General features: G+C 39.8%; 1 protein-coding gene across 2 annotated transcripts; it reads right to left on the bottom strand.

The window, feature by feature from the left end:
- Positions 1 to 88: 88 nt before the first annotated feature.
- On the bottom strand, positions 89 to 21,261 carry LOC143288141 (tetraspanin-13-like). 2 transcript variants are annotated; one of them, XM_076596436.1, is made up of 6 exons: positions 21,124 to 21,261; positions 19,912 to 20,079; positions 12,978 to 13,193; positions 11,500 to 11,667; positions 6,839 to 6,957; positions 132 to 281 (listed from the first exon to the last, which is right to left on the bottom strand). In XM_076596436.1, the coding sequence occupies exons 1-5, from the start codon at positions 21,184 to 21,186 to the stop codon at positions 6,886 to 6,888; spliced, it is 687 nt and encodes a 228-aa protein (XP_076452551.1). In that variant the 5' UTR covers positions 21,187 to 21,261; the 3' UTR covers positions 132 to 281; positions 6,839 to 6,885. The 2 variants fall into 2 exon arrangements, with proteins under 2 accessions (XP_076452550.1, XP_076452551.1); XM_076596435.1 differs by lacking the exon at positions 6,839 to 6,957 and having other exon boundaries at positions 89 to 281.
- Between the last annotated feature and the right edge of the window lie 1,958 nt (positions 21,262 to 23,219).

Raw genomic sequence — 23,219 nt, 5'->3', positions numbered from 1 at the left:
ACACCCCCCACCCCCACCCCAACACTTCCCCTGCTACATGTCTACCTGTGGTCACCTGTCTCACTACACCCCCCCACCCCCACCCCAACACTTCCCCTGCTACATGTCCACCTGTGGTCACCTGTCTCACTACACCCCCCCACCCCCACTGCTCCGCAGAGTGCCCTTGTCCTACAGTAATGGCGCTAACTAACGTCTGACTGCTGTTATAAAAAGGCGTTGGGGTTGGCCAGGGGGTCTTTCTGGTTCCTGTAGCGCATCGCCAGCCACACCCCAATGATCTGCAACACACACATGCACACGCACACACACACACACACACACACACACACACACACAGCACACACACACACATGCACACACACACACACCGCATGAGTAACACTATCAAAAAAATCAACACTGATTTGAAACACCCAGACTTTATGGGACTCTTCTATCTTTTGTGACTGAAAGCCCAACCAACCAATCAAGGCCCTATCAGAGATGAAATACTGTAAACATCAGTCCTGTAGAACCTGAAAAAAACCCCAAAACAAAGAAAAAACACCCCCAAAGTGAACAAAAATAACAACAATAAACTATATATATATATATATATATATATATATATATATATATATATATATATATATATAAAGGCATAAGTAGCAGTCACATTCATGCACATAAACCCAGGACAAGCCTCTGACATTAACCATTCTGTCAATTTTTCATCAGTGGATAAAAAAAAAGCACAAAACAAAACACACTATCCTGAACTTAAACATAGTAAATCATACAAATGTAATAAACAAAATTATATATGAAAAAAACAGGCACACAAAAACAAAACATCACCAACAGGCACCTCACAATTGCAAGGCGCAAAACAGAAAACAACATAGTGAGGGTGCTGAATCATCAGGTCCAGAAAAAGACAAGATACAAAAAATTTTTTTAAATAAATAAATAAAATCCTTAGCTTTCTGGGAAAAACAAACAAACAAACAAAAACAAAAAAATAGTGAGAGGACCAGCAAGGCAGAAAATAAAAAAATAAAAAAATAAAATAAAAAAGAAAGAAAGAAAAGGGAAAAGTCAGAAACAAAAGACTGCGATAGAAAAGAGAAAATTTCCAGCACAAAATTTCCAGAAGGTAGGGATACTATTTACTCTGACGACACCCTGGACATTCCCATGGGAAGACACAGGCACAAGCACGCCACATGTGCGTATACTACTGCTACAGCAAGAACAACAAGGATTCAATAGAGGAACAAGCATGCCAGTTGGGTGATGTTATTAGCAACACCAACAACGATCTGAAACAAACAGTTTGCCATACATGTGAACTTTGCTGTCAGCAACATCAACAACAATGTAGTTATGCAACAATGAAATCATAAACAAACGAACAAAAAAAAAAAAACCCAAACAAATGCTTTGATGACAATGACAATGCTGATGACAATTATTCTGAACTACAGTTACATATTTGTTATCAACGACATGTATTACCCGTATTATCCAGTGCTAAAGTCTCACACTGTCACAGACATTCACTACACATGTTCAGCCATTGCTAAAGTCTCACACAGTCACAGACATTCAAAACACATGTCTAACCATTGCTACAGTCTCACACTGTCACATACATTCGCTACACATGTCCAACCATTGCTACATGTCTGACACCATCACAGACATTCACTACACATGTCCAACCATTGCTACAGTCTCACACTGTCACAGACATTCACTACACATGTCCAACCATTGCTACAGTCTCACACTGTCACAGACATTCACTACACATGTCCAACCATTGCTACAGTCTGACACCATCACAGACATTCACTACATATGTCCAACCATTGCTACAGTCTCACACTGTCACAGACATTCACTACACACGTCCAACCATTGCTTACAGTCTCACACTGTCACAGTCGCACACATTCACTGCACATGTCCAACCATTGCTACAGTCTGACACCATCACATTCACTACACATGTCCAACCATTGCTACAGTCTCGCACTGTCACAGACATTCACTACACATGTCCAACCATTGCTACAGTCTGACACCATCACAGACATTCACTACACATGTCCAACGATTGCTACAGTCCTACACTGTCACAGACATTCACTACACATGTCCAACCATTGCTACAGTCTCACACTGTCACAGACATTCACTACACATGTCCAACCATTGCTACAGTCTCACACTGTCACAGACATTCACTACACATGTCCAACCATTGCTACAGTCCTACACTGTCACAGACATTCACTACACATGTCCAACCATTGCTACAGTCCTACACTGTCACAGACATTCACTACACATGTCCAACCATTGCTACAGTCCGACACCATCACAGACATTCACTACACATGTCCAACCATTGCTACAGTCTCACACAGTCACAGACATTCACTACACATGTCCAGCCATTGCTACAGTCTCACACAGTCACAGGCATTCACTACACATGTTCAACCATTGCTACGGTCTGACACTGTCACATACATTCGCTACACATGTCTAACCATTGCTACAGTCTCACACAGTCACAGACATTCACTACACATGTTCAGCCATTGCTACAGTCTCACACAGTCACAGACATTCACTACACATGTCTAACCATTGCTACAGTCTCACACTGTCACATACATTCGCTACACATGTCCAACCATTGCTACAAGTCTGACACCATCACAGACATTCACTACACATGTCCAACCATTGCTACAGTTTCGCACTGTCACAATCACTACACATGTCCAACCATTGCTACAGTCTCACACTGTCACAGACATTCACTACACATGTCCAACCATTGCTACAGTCCTACACTGTCACAGATATTCACTACACATGTCCAACCATTGCTACAGTCCTACACTGTCACAGACATTCACTACACATGTCCAACCATTGCTACAGTCTGACACAATCACAAACATTCACTACACATGTCCAACCATTGCTACAGTCTCACACCCTCACAGACATTCACTACACATGTCCAACCATTGCTACAGTCTCAAACAGTCACAGACATTCACTACACATGTTCAACCATTGCTACATTCTGACACCATCACAGACATTCACTACACATGTCCAACCACTTCTACAGTCTCGCACTGTCACAGACATTCACTACACATGTCCAACCATTGCTACAGTCTCACACAGTCACAGACATTCACTACACATGTTCAATCATTGCTACATTCTGACACCATCACATACATTCGCTACACATGTCCAACCACTTCTACAGTCTCACACAGTCACAGACATTCACTACACATGTCCAGCCATTGCTACAGTCTCACACAGTCACAGCCATTCACTACAAATGTCTAACCATTGCTACAGTCTCACACTGTCACATACATTCGCTACACATGTCCAACCATTGCTACAAGTCTGACACCATCAAAGACATTCACTACACATGTCCAACCATTGCTACAGTTTTGCACTGTCACAATCACTACACATGTCCAACCATTGCTACAGTCTCACACTGTCACAGACATTCACTGCACATGTCCAACCATTGCTACAGTCTCACATTGTCACATACATTCACTACACATGCCCAACCATTGCTGTAGTCTCACACTGTCACAGACATTCACTACGTATGTCCAACCACTGCTACTGTCTCACACTGTCACAGACATTCACTACACACGTCCAAGCATTGCTACAGTCTCACACTGTCATACACAGTCACAGACATTCACTACATATGTCCAACTATTGCTACAGTTTCACACCGTCACAGACATTCACTACGTATGTCCAACAATTGCAAGAATCTTAGCACCACACAAGTACACTGACTGTTGCACTTAGCACCACACAAGTGCGTTGTTGCATTTCGCACCACACAAGTACTTTGACTACAGCACTTAACACCACACAAGTACACTGACTGTTGCACTTAACACCACACAAGTACACTAACTGTTGCACTTCACATCACATAAGTACACTGATTGTTGCACTTAGCACCACACAAGTACACTGATTGTTGCACTTAGCACCACACAAGTACACTGACTGTTGCACTTAACACCACACAAGTACGCTGACTGTTGCACTTCGCATCACACATGTACACTGACAGGAAATGTGGACGAGCAGGGGTAAAATAATGGACTGAAGAAGAAGGAAAAAAGTGCCAAGGAAATACAGTCATTGCAGTACAATAGGGCATGGACTGGAAATCAGGAAAACAGACCCATCACCAAACATTAATAATTTTTTGTCCAACATTTATCTTAATTACGGAAAGAAAAAAGAAGATATCGAGCATAAACATCTTTTGACATAATGAAAAAACTATCACACCGAAAAATTAACCCTTTCGCTGCCAGGAAAATAAGATTGAAGTTAAGTCTATTTGCCAGGGTTTTTTCCAAAAAAAACAACAACAAAAACAGGTGTATGTTTTCAAAAAAATTCTGTGCTCTTTGTTATTGGAGAAAGACCCATCAAAGTATATATTTTCTGAAAGATAAATGAATAAAGAATACAAAACACATGATGTTTTCCCATTTTATATATTTTCAGTGACGTGCTGTTGTTTTGAAGTCAGTGTTTTGTTTTTTGTTACATTTTCAACTCGTTCAATACAAACATTAGTCAGGTAATTTGCACTAAATATATTTTCTGGACAAATGGATAATACCTGCACACACAAATTATACCAGAACAACCACAATAAAAAAAAAGAAAAAGAGACAGATGCACAATGCATTGTGACTTCTCTAAGTGGTAATATGGATGTGGGGCCACACCCCCTCGGTCTCCACCCCCACCCCCCTTCACCCCTCTCACACACGGTCATTTCATCCAGTTCTCATCAGATTGCGTTGGCTGAGTGCCAAGAAAATCACTCACACTGTGTCCTGCTAAAGATTCGGTCACATTCTGTCGGCTGCTACAACTGTAAAGTCGGCATCACTCACTGATAGTCGTATCATGGCCAGTCTCTTCATTGCTCCCTCGATTTTCTATCAAATCGTCCAATAGAAGTTCATCACTGTCTTCTTTGAATTTACACTAAAATTCTTTCTGAGCATCAGCTGAAGAAAGCAATCTTGGCTGATTTCATGGAACCACGATCGCATGTCTTGAGCATGAGGTTTGACATTTTGTTGAGCGAGCCAGGAGAGGAACCAGGCAAACAATGCAGCAGTAATCCAACCAAAACGTTCAAATAATGGACTGCCTCATGACGTAGATGGGGTTTCTAGCTGTGAATAGAATCGAAAAAGATTTCCCAAGCTAAAGCTACCAGTATTTTTGTCAATGAACTCAATGCAAACCAGGGAAAAGTCAGAATATTTTGATGATGAGTTATCTCGTCATTGTGGCAGCAAAGCGTACATCCTGGCGCTGACGACTTATCTCATCATATAGGCAGCCTAGGGGTTACTTAACAATAAATGTTACTTAATAATGGAACACCACAGCATCCTGTTGTGTGTTTTTTTTTGTTGTTTTTTCAAACTCACTTAAATGGAACAATATTAGTGCTCTTTAAAACAGCACTGCTGTGTTGCTGAGGCATTCAGGCCAAACACAGTAAAACAAAAAAAACAAGCACCACCTAGCTTAAAATTACTTCCCTTCACTCAGCACACATGGAAAAATTAATTTCCTTCTTTCAACAAAGCTAAGTCATCACGACTACAATCTTACATAAAAATAGTGACTTTTATACATTTTGTACGCACATTACATTAGTCATAACATTAGGCTGTGTTTATAAAAGAAAACAAAAAATCAAAACAATTTCTCACATCTTATTTCTGCATGATCTGCAATTAAAGTGGCTATTTTTCCCAATAATCATAACAAACGCATATATATTACCAACAATAAAAGAATGAAAAGAACAGAAAGAAAAAGAATAGGATCACAAAGAAAATGGCAGTAACACTGCAGCAATATGAAACAGCAAGCTTTTTCAACAATAACAAAAAAAGGTTACATGCTTTGCGGTGCATTCAAACATTCTTGTGGACAGCCTTTCATATAAATATGTACAGTGAAAAAACAACAACGTTTACACAAGAAAAGAAAGTGTTGGAATAAGATTTGAACATGTTTCTGTCAATAACTCCTTAATTTTTCTGTCCAGGCGTTTTATTGTGGACAGAAAGAATGCAAATATTCATATTTACACACGGTATGTGAGTAAGCGCGCTTCTGTGCGACTCACTGTGAGTGTGAGTGAATATTGTGCAAACATTAGTGATGTGTGTGTGTGTACATGCACACATGTGTGTATATGTTGCATGTGTGTATGTGAGTGTGTGTGTGTATCAATTTGTCTCTGTCTCTCTTTTTTTTTTTTTTTTTTTTTTTTTTTTTTACCTCTGACACAAGACAGAAAATTATGTGTGTCCGCATGCATGTGAATTTGTGTGCATGAGCATTACACTGCCAATACTTATGTCCTCATGTGAGAGAATGACAACAACAACAAACAAACAAAAAAAAAAATATATATATATATATAAATAATCACAGCCATTATTCAAAACGATGAGTTCTGTTTCCTGCAATATGAAAGCAAGGCAAAAGTGCAACATGCAAGTCTGTTGGGGAGAGGGGAATGGAAGTAACGTGGACTGAAGAACTGAACCCAAACCCCACAAAAACTCTGCATCCAACAAAACACTGAAGCTGATAATCAGCAACACAGGAAGGTACGGTACAACACGCTCATTCACACACACACACCCATCCCCCACTGAGTGCCACCGACCCAGCATACAGAGTGGGAGCAAAGGAAGAGAGACTGAGCTACCTCTTGGCCACCATCACGGCCACAGATGGCCAGAGACATATAGCCAGTTAAAGAAAGGACGCTTTAATGCTGGGATCTTTCTGGTTTCGGTAACGGATCGTCACCCAGACGCCCAACACCTGAAATTGAGGGCCGGGTTAGAAAAAAAGGTGTTGAAATAACAAACAGCAAGGTGAAAATCTTCACACTACTTCATTTCTGGCTTCTGAACTATGGATACAAACAGCGGTGTCTACTGAGCTATGACATTCTGTATTAAGTAATGAGTTTAAAAATAAAAATGAAGGAAAAATAAAAACAATCAGAAAACACAAGAACATGTTTTCTGACTCTGCCCAGCACAAGACATGACACAAACAGTTCTCACACAAGATCAAATAAAGTCATGTCTGGAAACGGGTTCACAATACATAAAGCCATACAGCTATGATTTTGACAGAAAGAAGCCAGGTGTGAATATAAAACACGCTTTCATGTCGTCACTAAAATGAATATATATATATATATATATATATATATATATATATATATAAATGTCTCTATCTATCTATCTATATCTATATAAATTTATGGTCAAGTTCATTCAATAATGCACTATCTATCTACATATACATACATACATACATACATACATATATATATATATATATATATATATATATATATATATATATATATATATATATATATATATAGTTTATGGTCAAGTTCAATCAATAATTCACACCAGGAAGTATTCATAAACAATCAAAGTTTGACAGCCTCCAGGTACAGTCAAAGCAGCAATACAAAGCATAATGGACAATAGTGGCAATACATGTATACAAGCGTTTACAAACATAATGGACAATGACAATACATGTTACAAGCCATGTTCACATAACATATTGGACAACAGTGGCAATACATGTATACAAGCCATGTTTACAAAACATAATGGACAACAATGACAATACATGTATACAAGCCATGTTCACAAAACATAATGGACAACAATGACAATACATGTTACAAGCCATGTTCACAAAACATAATGGACAACAGTGACAATACATGTTACAAGCCATGTTCACAAAACATAATGGACAACAGTGACAATACACATTACAAGCCACGTTCACAAAACGCAATAGACAATAATGACAATACATGTTACAAGCCATGTTCACAAAACATAATGGACAACAGTGACAATACATGTTACAAGCCATGTTCACAAAACATAATGGACAACAATGACAATACATGTTACAAGCCATGTTCACAAAACATAATGGACAACAATGACAATACATGTTAAAACCCATGTTTACAAAACATAATGGACAACAATGACAATACACATTACAAGCCACGTTCACAAAACACAATAGACAATAATGACAATACATGTATACAAGCCATGTTCACAAAACATAATGGACAACAGTGACAATACATGTTACAAGCCATGTTCACAAAACATAATGGACAACAATGACAATACATGTTAAAAGCCATGTTTACAAAACATAATGGACAACAATGACAATACATGTATACAAGCCATGTTTACAAAACATAATGGACAACAATGACAATACATGTTACAAGCCATGTTTACAAAACATAATGGACAACAGTGACAATACATGTTACAAGCCATTTTCACAAAACATAATGGACAACAATGACAATACATGTTACAAGCCATGTTCACAAAACATAATGGACAACATTGACAATACATGTTACAAGCCATGTTCACAAAACATAATGGACAACAATGACAATACATGTTAAAAGCCATGTTTACAAAACATAATGGACAACAATGACAATACACATTACAAGCCACGTTCACAAAACACAATAGACAATAATGACAATACATGTATACAAGCCATGTTCACAAAACATAATGGACAACAGTGACAATACATGTTACAAGCCATGTTCACAAAACATAATGGACAACAATGACAATACATGTTAAAAGCCATGTTTACAAAACATAATGGACAACAATGACAATACATGTATACAAGCCATGTTTACAAAACATAATGGACAACAATGACAATACATGTTACAAGCCATGTTTACAAAACATAATGGACAACAGTGACAATACATGTTACAAGCCATTTTCACAAAACATAATGGACAACAATGACAATACATGTTACAAGCCATGTTCACAAAACATAATGGACAACATTGACAATACATGTTACAAGCCATGTTCACAAAACATAATGGACAACAATGACAATACATGTTACAAGCCATGTTCACAAAACATAATGGACAACAGTGACAACACATACAAGGCATATTTTCCATCTTCAAGCATACTGTAAATATCAGCCATCTCCTACAGTTAGCATGTGTGAAGACATCTCTGTAACTTACAAAAAAGTTCTAATGTTTGATGATTAAAATTATACGAGACTTCAATTCCATCTCTGTCAAACCACACTCATTAAATATAATCACCTGACCCAGTTGACGCAATCATAAGTTTGAAACCCATTTGGTGGAATTACAAAAAACTAATGCCATCATGATCACGCTTGTGGTGACAACAAAGCGATGGATGCTTTCTAGCACGTAACTTACAACAATAACTACATGGGCACTTCAGAAAAAGATTTCTTATAATATATTCAAAATGTAACCTGACAGCAACCTGTTTCAACATCGCTGTTTGAGCTCTGTATTTAATAATAGACACGTATGTAGAAGGAGATTTCATAATCAATTACAATCAGCAACATTAATACAACTCGGTAACAGTAATATGACTACAACTGCAAATCTGATTATAAAAGCTAAAAACAAAAAATCAAATCCTTGAAAATCATCATTAGTTGTATTCTTGCTACAACCAGTATTACTGCAACTGTAAACCACCTTGTGAACACTCACCCATACTGCACCAATTTAACCCTAAAGTTGGGAGCATGTGTTTACTAGGTTCTTCACCCTTTGCAGGAGCCCATTCCCTTGCTTACTTTCACCATACAGCACTGGCTGAGCTGGGAGTGAGAACAACACGACTACATAACTCACTCCGGACGAACGGCCTCAATCAAAGCCCTACTGTTTACAGCCGTTTCAGACGAAGGAGCCTGAGCGGGGCTTTAGAGATTAGACAGTTTTGAATTTTTGGAGTGGCACCTCATTTCCATAATGACGTCATAAGCTAAGAATATCTCAATTGACCTTTCCACTTTCTACTCTCCATTGCAACCAATAAATGGAGATTGCATAGCTGTGCTTGCCAGCAGGAGAGTTGTTTTTGCGGTGACTGGTTCATGTTAACAGTACGTGCCAACAATGGCATCTGGCCCAGTTTCTTCTCAGTCACAAGGCAGACAACAGAATTACACGAAGGGGCCCTACTGAGGCAATACAACGTTCTGAATTCAATCTGTTTCAAACTGTGTGCTTTCCTAAATTTGTTTACATGTCATCAGTGTGTGCAAATTTCAAACAAAAAATATGGATACTTTCATCTTCTCACTGTATGATAGCATAAGAAGTGAGGAAGATCTATATTTTGTCCCCTACTAACTTGTTATGTTACGAATCAGTCTGGAAGTTTTCAGTTCATAAATTCCAACGTGTTTTTTGGCGATTTTATTTCTTACCCACAGAAATGGGTGGTCTGTGGGGAGGGTCAGGGGAGCTAACTGGCAGTGCTAAGTGAGCTAATACTGTGTCACAGAGTACCTTCATACTCTCACTTTGCCTTTGATTTAAACAAAATTTTATTCAGTAAATATGTCACCCATGTACAGATAGACAGCGGAGCAACAACAAGCTAACAGCTTATATTGTGCTCCGGAATGTGATTAAATACATTTGTTTCGTTTGACGGCTGGTGGACGCTACACAATTGCAATTATGTTGAAATACACATTTTCCAACTGCATATCACTTTGCCTTTGAATGACACATTTCCATGTCAGGCAGGCATTCTATTCTTTGTCTCCAAATCTAAATCTGTGATGCTTCATAAAGCAACAAGATCAAAAACAGCAACTGAACTATCACTGATTCCTCATAATTTTCTTCTTCTGTTTTTGTCCCCCCCCCAACCCCCCCCCCACCCCACCCCCCTTCCCCCCCAAATCAGGTCATGGGCTTTTTACAAGGTGTTTCGATTGTGAGTGCAGTGTTACACCAAAGTGGAGGTGGGCATATACTGGATACTGAGCGTTGTTTACATGGTACTTGACAGTACTACTAGTACTACTTCTACTCAGTACTATTGACTTGTGTTGCAAAAAAATAAAAACAAAAATCAAACCTAAACAACAACCTATGTAGGAAGATCTGGCACCAGGTCAGAACTGGCTAATGCCTTTGAATAATAATAACCATCGTTGTAATCATATTGTGTATTCATAATACACTCTACCTCCTCACCACACAGGCATAGAACACTAACAATTAAGAATAAATGGTTACAAAATTTAACACCACAGGGCACCATAAATTAAATTGAGACTTTCAAGCAAAATAAATGGAATGTGTCAATGACAACACACACGCACACACACACACTCACACACACATGCACACACACACACACACACACACACACACCTACACACACACACACACACACCAACACCTACACATCTGACAAGCAGTTCACATCAGTGACCCACCTCTGTGAAGCTGAAGAAGAGCCCCACGCCCCCAGTGGCGGTGAAAGCGTTGTAGATGATGGGCCGCATCTTATTCAGACAGTTGTCGCAGGGGCAATCATCCAGCTCTGTCGTGTTGCCCTTCGGCTTGCAGCAGTGAGCGTCCGAGCTTTCACAGCACTGGGCCACCTGGAAAAGGGAGGAGGCCAGCTTTCAACAGACTGCTGGGGTGTTCTGTGGTTACATGACTTATCGAAGCATGTCACATGATCTATGCTCTCGAAGTTGACTGGCTCTCTGAAATTTCCAATGACAAAGGCGATCGAGAGAGGGATAATGTGCGAAACAGCGGGCTTCATTTTTTAAATTTTTTGCTCTTTTTTGTGTTTGTATACGATGGCACTTCATCGACCAGAGTTTGGTTGTAGCAATGGAGGCTATCAACTGAAGAAATGGAGGACAGCACATGTTTGCTGCTTTGTCTATGTCGATCGCCTTTGCCAATGCTCGAATTTTGAGAAAAAGTTAGCTGCGCATGCGCAAGATCTAAGATGGCCACAGAACTCTCCAGAGGTCTATTATAGCTAGTTCGAAATGCCTTTTCAACACTCACCTCACAAACTGTCTTTACGAATCAAGACATCTCAATTTACATTCAGCTCAAAATCCCTTATGAACACTGATCTCACACTGTGCAATTACGCATTATGACATATGAAGATATCAATTACGTTCATCACAAAACCCATTATCAACGCTGATCTCAGCCAGTGCAACTACATATCAAGACATCATGATATGATGATATCAATTACATTCAGGACAAAATCCATCGCTAACATTGATCTCATCCAGTGAAACTACATGTCAAGACATGATGGTATCAATTACATTCAGAACAAAAAGCCCTTATTAACATTTATCTTATACAATGTAATTTTGTATCATGATATGTCAGTTATATTCAGTACAAAATCCATAATGAACAATCATCCCATAAAGTATAATTACGTATCGCCGTAGCTGCTTTCGTTTTCTCTGCATAGGCGGATAGTAGTTTGCACAGGACAGGAATGTCAGACCCCTGCTGGAGTCTGCACTAGTTCGGTCACAGTTAAGTATGTGTAATTAAACAAATCATTTACGTCCAGTACAAAATCCATTAAAAACATTATCATTCCATACAGTGTTATCACGTATTGCAGACAGGCTCATGAAAAAAAATTGAAAGGTATGAAAAAGACAAACCAAAAATGTTTGCAGGCACAATGATTGGACTGATTTGATTTGTTTAAGTGTAGTCATCATTGGTGATAACAAACTTAAAAGTTTTTGCTTCAATTCAAAGGAAGGGGGGTGGTGGTGGTGGGGTGGGGATGGGGCGGAGGGGAGTTAGTGCGAGGGTAAGAGCTCTCCTTCCAATCCCCTCTCCCCCCCCCCCCGCCCCCCCCCAACACACACCCTAACTGCCAAAATGTTAACAACAAGACACGGCTCACCTCACAACTGGGGTGCCCCAGGGATTCATTGGCGCCCAGCTTGTGGTCCTTGAAGCCGCAGCAGTTGAACTGTCGCTGAACGTCCTGGCGCGTGGGGTTGCTGGCCAGCCTCCAGCCCTCCTCAGCCAGGGCGTCCTTCTGCTCTCCGTTGACAGCCAGACAGGCGCAGGCCAGGGCGAACTGCAGCAGGAACAGCAGGAACAGGATGATCATGTACTGGGCCGCAGTCAGGGAGAAATACTGCGCCATGCTGTGGCAGTCATTCGTACCAAGAACTCCGGAGACTTCTCCTTCTTCTTTCGTGGGCTGTGTCTCTTCATGTTCATTTTGTATTACACAAGAGGACTTTTATGTGTATGACTATTTTCACCACCACCCCTCCCCCCCCCCCACCCCCTGCCATATAGACAGCCACATATGTGTATGACTATTTTCACCCCACCATGCATTACACGACTATTTTCATCCCACCATACGTTACACAAGAGAACTTTTATGTGTATGACTATTTTTACTCTCGCGATGTAGACAGCCATATCTATGTGTATGACTATTTTTACCCCCGCCATGCACACAGCCATAATATGTGTATGACTATTTTTACCCCAACCATGCAGACAGCCATATATATATGTATGACTATTTTTACCCCCACCATGCACACAGCCATAATATGTGTATGACTATTTTTACCCCAACCATGCAGACAGCCATAAATATGTGTATGACTATTTTTACCCCCGCCATGCAGACAGCCATATCTATGTGTATGACTATTTTTACCCCAACCATGCAGACAACCATATATATGTGTATGACTATTTTTACCCCTGCCATGCAGACAGTCATATCTATGTGTATGACTATTTTTACCCCAACCATGCAGACAGCCATATATATGTGTATGACTATTTTTACCCCCGCCATGCAGACAGCCATATCTATGTGTATGACTATTTTTACCCCTGCCATGCAGCCAGCCATATCTATGTGTCTGACTATTTTTACCCGCACCATGCAGACAGCCATATATATGTGTATGACTATTTTTACCCCCACCATGCAGACAGCCATATATATGTGTATGACTATTTTTACCCCCACCATGCACACAGCCATATATATGTGTATGACTATTTTTACCCCAACCATGCAGACAGCCATATATATGTGTATGACTATTTTTACCCGCACCATGCAGACAGCCATATATATGTGTACAACTATTTTTACCCCAACCATGCAGACAGCCATATATATGTGTATGACTATTTTTACCCCCACCATGCACACAGCCATATCTATGTGTATGACTATTTTTACCCCAACCATGCAGACAACCATAATATATGTATGACTATTTTTACCCCAACCATGCACACAGCCATATATATGTGTATGACTATTTTTACCCGCACCATGCAGACAGCCATACATATGTGTATGACTATTTTTACCCGCACCATGCAGACAGCCATATATATGTGTATGACTATTTTTACCCCCACCATGCACACAGCCATATATATGTGTATGACTATTTTTACCCCAACCATGCAGACAACCATAATATATGTATGACTATTTTTACCCCAACCATGCACACAGCCATATATATATGTGTATGACTATTTTTACCCGCACCATGCAGACAGCCATATATATGTGTATGACTATTTTTACCCCCACCATGCAGACAGCCATATATATGTGTATGACTATTTTTACCCCCACCATGCACACAGCCATATATATATGTGTATGACTATTTTTACCCCAACCATGCAGACAAGCATAATATGTGTGTGACTATTTTTATCCCAACCATGCAGACAGCCATATCTATGTGTATGACTATTTTTTATTTTTTACTCTTGCCATGCAGACAACCATATGTATGTGTATGACTATTTTTACCCCTGCCTTGCACACAGCCAAAATATGTATATACCTATTTTTACCCCCACCATGTAGACAGTCATATATGTGTATAACTCAGATTGAAATCCAATGCCTGAACTACACGGCTGTTGTGCCTGCTGAGGATGGAGACAGATGGATGCTTGGCTGTTTGTTCATTTGTCACTGTTCATGGTTGATATGAAATCAAAATAATGATATATCTCCCATTGCGTATAACGATACACTAGCCTGTTCTTCATGGTTTCTTCATGCACCGAAGCAGCGATCAAATGCAGTCACAAGTGCACCATGTTCCACTGACTGTGCTTGCATCAATGTTCACCTTTTCAAAGGGCCTGAGAGTCACAAGCCACATCAAAAGAACGTCAATCGAATAAACTAATAAGTGATTGAGCACCAGTATTTACTTTTCTCTCTACAATAAAATATGTATTTGTTGATGGTTGTGTTTTTAGCTTATTTCAAACTATAAAACTAAAAAAAAAAAAAAACCAGTTAGCAAGAAGGTTGAGACAAGAACGATGCTTGAGAGTTTCTTTATTGGTCGCAGTTCACGGTTGACACGACAATCATATGCGACACATGTTCTGGCCGTGCTCCATAGTTTTGTTCCCAAGTGTGCTCCCTACCTCTTTGTGCCCTGTCCACCTTGTTTTGTTTTGTTCCCAAGTGTGCTCCCTACCTCTTTGTGCCCTGTCCTCCTTACTTGTTTTGTTTTGTTCCCAAGTGTGCTCCCTACCTCTTTGTGCCCTGTCCTCCTTACTTGTTTTGTTTTGTTTTGTTCCCAAGTGTGCTCCCTACCTCTTTGTGCCCTGTCCTCCTTACTTGTTTTGTTTTGTTCCCAAGTGTGTTCCCTACCTCTTTGTGCCCTGTCCTCCTTACTTGTTTTGTTTTGTTCCCAAGTGTGATCCCTACCTCTTTGTGCCCTGTCCTCCTTACTTGTTTTGTTTTGTTTTGTTCCCAAGTGCGCTCCCTACCTCTTTGTGCCCTGTCCTCCTACTTGTTTTGTTTTGTTTTGTTCCCAAGTGTGCTCCCTACCTCTTTGTGCCCTGTCCTCCTTACTTGTTTTGTTTTGTTTTGTTCCCAAGTGCGCTCCATACCTCTTTGTGCCCTGTCCTCCTTACTTGTTTTGTTTTGTTCCCAAGTGTGCTCCCTACCTCTCTGTGCCCTGTCCTCCTTACTTGTTTTCTTTTGTTCCCAAGTGTGCTCCCTACCTCTCTGTGCCCTGTCCTCCTTACTTGTTTTGTTTTGTTCCCAAGTGTGCTCCCTACCTCTTTGTGCCCTGTCCTCCTTACTTGTTTTGTTTTGTTTTGTTCCCAAGTGTGCTCCCTACCTCTTTGTGCCCTGTCCTCCTTACTTGTTTTGTTTTGTTTTGTTCCCAAGTGTGCTCCCTACCTCTTTGTGCCCTGTCCTCCTTGTTTTGTTTTGTTCCCAAGTGTGCTCCCTACCTCTCTGTGCCCTGTCCTCCTTACTTGTTTTGTTTTGTTTTGTTCCCAAGTGCGCTCCCTACCTCTTTGTGCCCTGTCCTCCTTACTTGTTTTGTTCCCAAGTGTGCTCCCTACCTCTTTGTGCCCTGTCCTCCTTACTTGTTTTGTTCCCAAGTGCGCTCCCTACCTCTTTGTGCCCTGTCCTCCTTACTTGTTTTGTTCCCAAGTGTGCTCCCTACCTCTTTGTGCCCTGTCCTCCTTGTTTTGTTTTGTTCCCAAGTGTGCTCCCTACCTCTTTGTGCCCTGTCCTCCTTGTTTTGTTTTGTTACCAAGTGTGCTCCCTAACTCTTTGTGCCCTGTCCTCCTTACTTGTTTTGTTTTGTTTTGTTACCAAGTGTGCTCCCTACCTCTTTGTGCCCTGTCGTCCTTGTTTTGTTTTGTTCCCAAGTGTGCTCCCTACCTCTCTGTGCCCTGTCCTCCTTACTTGTTTTGTTTTGTTTTGTTCCCAAGTGCGCTCCCTACCTCTCTGTGCCCTGTCCTTACTTGTTTTGTTTTGTTCCCAAGTGTGCTCCCTACCTCTTTGTGCCCTGTCCTCCTTACTTGTTTTGTTTTGTTTTGTTCCCAAGTGTGCTCCCTACCTCTTTGTGCCCTGTCCTCCTTACTTGTTTTGTTTTGTTCCCAAGTGTGCTCCCTACCTCTCTGTGCCCTGTCCTTACTTGTTTTGTTTTGTTCCCAAGTGCGCTCCCTACCTCTTTGTGCCCTGTCCTCCTTACTTGTTTTGTTTTGTTTTGTTCCCAAGCGCGCTCCCTACCTCTCTGTGCCCTGTCCTCCTTGTTTTGTTTTGTTCCCAAGTGCGCTCCCTACCTCTTTGTGCCCTGTCCTCCTTGTTTTGTTTTGTTCCCAAGTGCGCTCCCTACCTCTCTGTGCCCTGTCCTCCTTACTTGTTTTGTTTTGTTTTGTTCCCAAGTGCGCTCCCTACCTCTCTGTGCCCTGTCCTCCTTACTTGTTTTGTTTTGTTCCCAAGTGTGCTCCCTACCTCTTTGTGCCCTGTCCTCCTTACTTGTTTTGTTTTGTTTTGTTCCCAAGTGCGCTCCCTACCTCTTTGTGCCCTGTCCTCCTTACTTGTTTTGTTTTGTTCCCAAGTGTGCTCCCTACCTCTTTGTGCCCTGTCCTCCTTACTTGTTTTGTTTTGTTTTGTTCCCATGTGTGCTCCCTACCTCTTTGTGCCCTGTCCTCCTTACTTGTTTTGTTTTGTTTTGTTCCCAAGTGCGCTCCCTACCTCTTTGTGCCCTGTCCTCCTTACTTGTTTTGTTTTGTTCCCAAGTGTGCTCCCTACCTCTCTGTGCCCTGTCCTCCTTACTTGTTTTGTTTTGTTCCCAAGTGTGCTCCCTACCTCTTTGTGCCCTGTCCTCCTTACTTGTTTTGTTTTGTTTTGTTCCCAAGTGCGCTCCCTACCTCTTTGTGCCCTGTCCTCCTTACTTGTTTTGTTTTGTTCCCAAGTGCGCTCCCTACCTCTTTGTGCCCTGTCCTCCTTACTTGTTTTGTTTTGTTCCCAAGTGTGCTCCCTACCTCTTTGTGCCCTGTCCTCCTTACTTGTTTTGTTTTGTTCCCAAGTGTGCTCCCTACCTCTTTGTGCCCTGTCCTCCTTGTTTTGTTTTGTTCCCAAGTGTGCTCCCTACCTCTTTGTGCCCTGTCCTCCTTGTTTTGTTTTGTTCCCAAGTGTGCTCCCTACTTCTTTGTGCCCTGTCCTCCTTACTTGTTTTGTTTTGTTTTGTTCCCAAGTGTGCTCCCTACCTCTTTGTGCCCTGTCCTCCTTGCTTTTTTTGTTTTGTTTTGTTTTTGTGTTAACCCCTTGACTTCTGCTGAAATCTCCTCCTTGCATTTTTGTGTGTGTTTGTTTGTTTGTTTGTTTTGTGTTTTGTTTTCGTGTTTTGCTTTAACCCCTTGACTTCTGCTGAAATGTCCTCCTTGAATCTTTTTTATTTTTTTATTGTTGTTTTGGTTTTTTGGGTTTTTTGTTGTTGTTGTTTTGTTTTGTTTTGTTTTGCTTCAACCCCTTGACTTCTCATGACAAGTATATACTCCTCACTAAGAAGAAAGGTGGATAAGATTGTTAAATTTTTGGGTGTGTGTGTTTTTTCTTTCTTTCTTTTTCTTTTTTTTAAATAATAAAATTATATAAAATATAGTCCTCTGTCTCTGAGAAGAAAGATGGAAAAGTATTTTAAAATCTTAAAAACAAAACAAAAAAACAACAAGAAATACTCCGTGTTTCACTTACATAAATGGAACACAAAAGAAGATAATGAATTCCCATTACACTGCCACCCAATAAACTACAAAATCCACAGAAACATTCTACATAAGTGCTGACCAGTAATATTCTGGCTGACTCGATCAGAGAAAAATGAAAAGAAAAAAGAAAAGAAGAAAGTTTTCAATTTTTAGATCATTTATAAATTCAGATACTGAATTCATTTTTAACACATATATATGTCAAAAGTCTGTCATGAAAGTTTTTTTTGTTTTTTTCAGACATTCTGTTTTCTTCTTCCTCTTTCACCTCTACTTTGCAGTTTGCTGAGGGTTGGGGAAGGGGGAGACTATCAGAGGGCTGATGTTATAAATAAATTTTAAAAAAAAGGATAAAAAAATTACTTTTAAAAAAGAGTATACAAAAAAAGATTCTAAGTACAACTATCCCTTCTGCTGACATCACTCTTTGTATTAAAATTTAAATTATTCATGTTCCTTATTGAATTGCTGATGGCCAAACTGACATGTGGCACACTATTAATCCACCATCTGCATATCTTATTTCTAAATCTCAGGTGTCTTGAATAAATCAAGCTGGCCAATACACAATCACCTTTCATAGAACACCGGCATGTACATATGTAATCTATCCTAGAAAATCAAAATTTCAAAATGAAAAAAAAAAGAGAAGCTGCTGTCAAAATCATTCATCAAATAATAAAGATTAATCATCAAATGATAAAGTGTGAAATTGTGTGTGTGTGTGTGTGTGTGCATGTATGTGTGCGTGCAAGTGTGTATGCACATTAATGAATCAATAAGTGTGTGTGCATGAGGTGTGGGGGTTGTGTGACTGTGAGAAACTGCATGTGTGTGCCCATCTGTAAGATAAAGCCTCAACATTTTCTTAAATACTGAATATCACAAAATGTATGTTGAACTTTTATTGATTCTATAACTGTATGTTGTTGTGTTGCACTTGTATCCTTGGTTTCTAATTGATTAATGGACAAATTAAACACACCTCCTAAACTTTATAGCAGCTTAATCAAACAGACTACTTCAGGCAAACTTGTAACAAGATCACATCACACAAGTTGAAAGCATCTTTTTCATAACACAACAGTGACGAATGTGTCAAATAATGTAAAGCTGATGTTTTAATTGGGTTTGGTTTGTTATGACTCTGTTGTGCGTGTTTTTGTTATAAATGTTGTGTGCCAAAGTTTACTGTCATGCTTGTGATCAGTAAGCTTCACAGACTTCACCATGCTTAATTTCTCTTGCTATGATAATACAGTTATTCTGATTCTAATGTGAAAGGATACAAAAAAGAGAAGAACTTGGTGGTGTTTGGCGGCCCCCAACAGTCCCACCAGGGCAATAATGAAGAGGAACACACCACAGGCAATTAAACTTCCCACTAATGTCAGACTTGTCACCACAGCAGCTGCTCGACCGTAGGCGGCCACGCCAATTAAGATGAAGGACACCAACTGAAACAAACCATTACATACATGATACATGTATGTTTAGATTTTTTGTAACTCACTGTGACAGCTTCTGTTTTGCTATGAAAGGCATGTGTACAAAGTGATACATAAATTACATGCAATGATGAGGTAACAAAAAATGAAGAGAAACACACCACTGGCGATCAAACACCCAACTAACAAGAGTAACTAATGTCAACTCAAAGTTCTGGCAGACCAGGACCCAAGACATACAAGATCTCATAATGCTTTTGATACTCATAACACACATTGACACAATGAACATATTGTATGTCATGTGCATGTCTCTGCATAGGTACTAGTATAGAGATGAATCTCTGTGTGCTTATGACAGACAAAGTTGATAACTTATGCATATATTACAATTACTGAATTAGACTCAAAGATCAATCTACAGATCAATAACAAAGACAAATGAGTCTTTTAATCTAATCATGAATGGGGGACTCTGAAAGTGATGAAACAAACGAGTCAATTAATCGATTCATGAATGAAGGACTGTGAAAGTGATGAAGCAACCTGTAGACCAGAATGCTAAACCCAGGACATACAACATGCTTTTGTGTTGCTTGTGGCATAAAAATTGATCAATAACACACTGACACAAACTTTTTAAAATATATTTCTAATATTTATTCACATTCACACATGGCAAAATACTGGAAAGAAAGAGGTCGGGAACTTGAGGAAGATAACGAAACAAACATGATGATACGTAGGTGAAAAAAAAGGTCTTATTTCATTTGATGCCATTTCAGTAACTTAATATGGCCAAACTCCTAAAATTATTGAGAAGAGTTCAAGGTAATGTAATAAAACAGTCAACGTCATGGTCATGAGCAACGATGAGTCAGTGATAAAAAAAGAAAAGAAAAAAATGGAGGGGCAACGTTTGTGCGTTTGTCATGAGATTAAGAATCTATCAGTATCGCTACAGTTTAGTGACTGCACGATGAATGGAAAATATGGACAAAGAACGACAGTGATCTGTCACAATGTACACAATTCAAGACATAAATTACTTACGATGTAGAGTATGTTTAGCACTATCAGTGCGTTTTTGGAACAACTGAAGCCACCACACACCATTTTCGAGGTCTAGCTATTTCTCAACTAAATGATATGTGTACTCAACCACTATTTTGATCGAGCCAGCAGCGACAGTCGGCAACACTCCAGAATTGGTAATAAGGTCACAAGCAGCCAAGAATTACCGTTCTTGGGTTGACAGAGGAAGTGAACAGTATGACGATGAATATATATTTATATAAACTATCACCCTCGTCATTATATTATTATGACGATGACTATAAGTTGCGGTATCTATACAGATGCTGTCACAATGCAACAGCTGATCATTACCCTTGTCAGTTACCAATGAATGATCTTGATCACGGGTCATGTTAGGTTGTAACTGTGTTTTAACTGTGATTTTATGTTTTGTAATTATATCGTCATCATCATCAAAACCATATAACTGCTGCCACCATCGTTATCAGTTATTATTATTGTTAGAAAAACCAATCATTATCATTATTACAGCTCATTAGCTTAGTTGGATCGCACATGTCTGTATGCATTTGCGTACTTGCCTGAATTGATTATTGAAACTACAATGAAACAAAAAGAAGATAATATTTTCCTTTGCGTTGTGTTGCGTTGCTATGTGTTGCATTGTATGTTTTGTTATCATCACCATATATTAATCAGGATACAAAAAAAAATTGTACCTATTACAAGTTAATTCCAACAACCGTTGATTATATCTCACCGGGTGAACAATAGTTTGGACACTAGCACTGTATTATGCACCTCACGTATATATAATTATTTCTCAGATTACATCAAATGGTTTACAGTTGTGTCAGCAAAACAAAACGAAAGTTTAGTGATGTCAGCAACTATCTATTACGCATATCTCCCTGATGGATACTATCATGCCAGGTCACAGGTTATTCCATTGTACCTTCTCTAATTTCTTTTTGAGGCTTTGCTGCCTGGAACTTTGGCGTTTTTTTGTTTGGTTGGTTGGTGTTGGATCACAGATGACATCAAACTGAGCTGCCAAACAGAACTGAGCCGAGGCAGTCAGAGAGAAGGTGGCGATCTATGCACCAAATTTTCACCCTGCAACACTCTTTTCTTAAATATCCAAGAAAATGCCAAAAATGAATGCACACTATTACATACATGCACAACAGGCCGCTGTCTGTCAACACAGTTGTTGAAGGATTTCTGGAGTTCCGCCATATCATTTGTATTTCGCTCTGGTATTTAGAAAACTCCACAGTATAGGTCCCTGCAGTTCTGGAGTTTCGACCAGATTGTTCATCAGTCAGCTCAGGTTGTTCTTTTACTGTCAGGGATTTGTGGATCACGAATCCCCTGCAAGTGTGGTGTGGTCATCAGTACTCACCAGGGAAAAAATCACTGGAAACAATGCTTATTTGTGTGGCCTGGTGGTTTTCCTGGTTGGATACGCCATAACCATGCTGAACATTATATCTGCTGGGCTTGATGTACTGCAATGCAGTTTATTTAAGTTCGGAGTGTTTGTTTAGAACACCTTGGCAACTGGCATTTAGGATATGTAGGTTAATTAGCTTAGCACCTGAGCCAAAAGCAGGACAGCTTCTATCTATGTCACTGTTATCATGTACGTTGGCAGCAACTGGCATAGTACCGACGGGCATCGCTGGATGTATTGTGACATATAGATTGGTTACGTAGTTTAGATTGGTGGATGGGTGGTGAGCTACTGTTAGCAGAGTTGTGGCATGGACTGCTGGTAAGTCTGGGGAGAGTATGTTTGTGGAAAAGGATCCCAGAGTGCTTTCTGCTTGTGTAAAACTGTTGTAGCATGACAATTCGAAGCTGTTGAAGGTGAAGGTACCACCATGACATTTGGGGTACAGCCACTGAATGATGGATCTGCCAGGTGGAATATATTCATGCGAGTCCTCACAGACTCGTGTGGTAGAACCAGACGGCACAGTTTTTGTTGTCACAACATATGACCATTCATTGCCATGCAACTTTTTTTTTTCTTTTTTTACTCCAAGGAAACAACAACAAAAACAAAATATCCCAAACTCCAAACCAATTTTGTTATTGTATTACAT

Source organism: Babylonia areolata, chromosome 12 (assembly GCF_041734735.1).
Source record: "Babylonia areolata isolate BAREFJ2019XMU chromosome 12, ASM4173473v1, whole genome shotgun sequence".
Classification (NCBI taxonomy): Eukaryota; Metazoa; Mollusca; class Gastropoda; order Neogastropoda; family Buccinidae; genus Babylonia; species Babylonia areolata.
The sequence above is the reverse complement of the archived record's forward strand: the minus strand, read 5'-3'. Positions and strand labels throughout refer to the sequence as shown.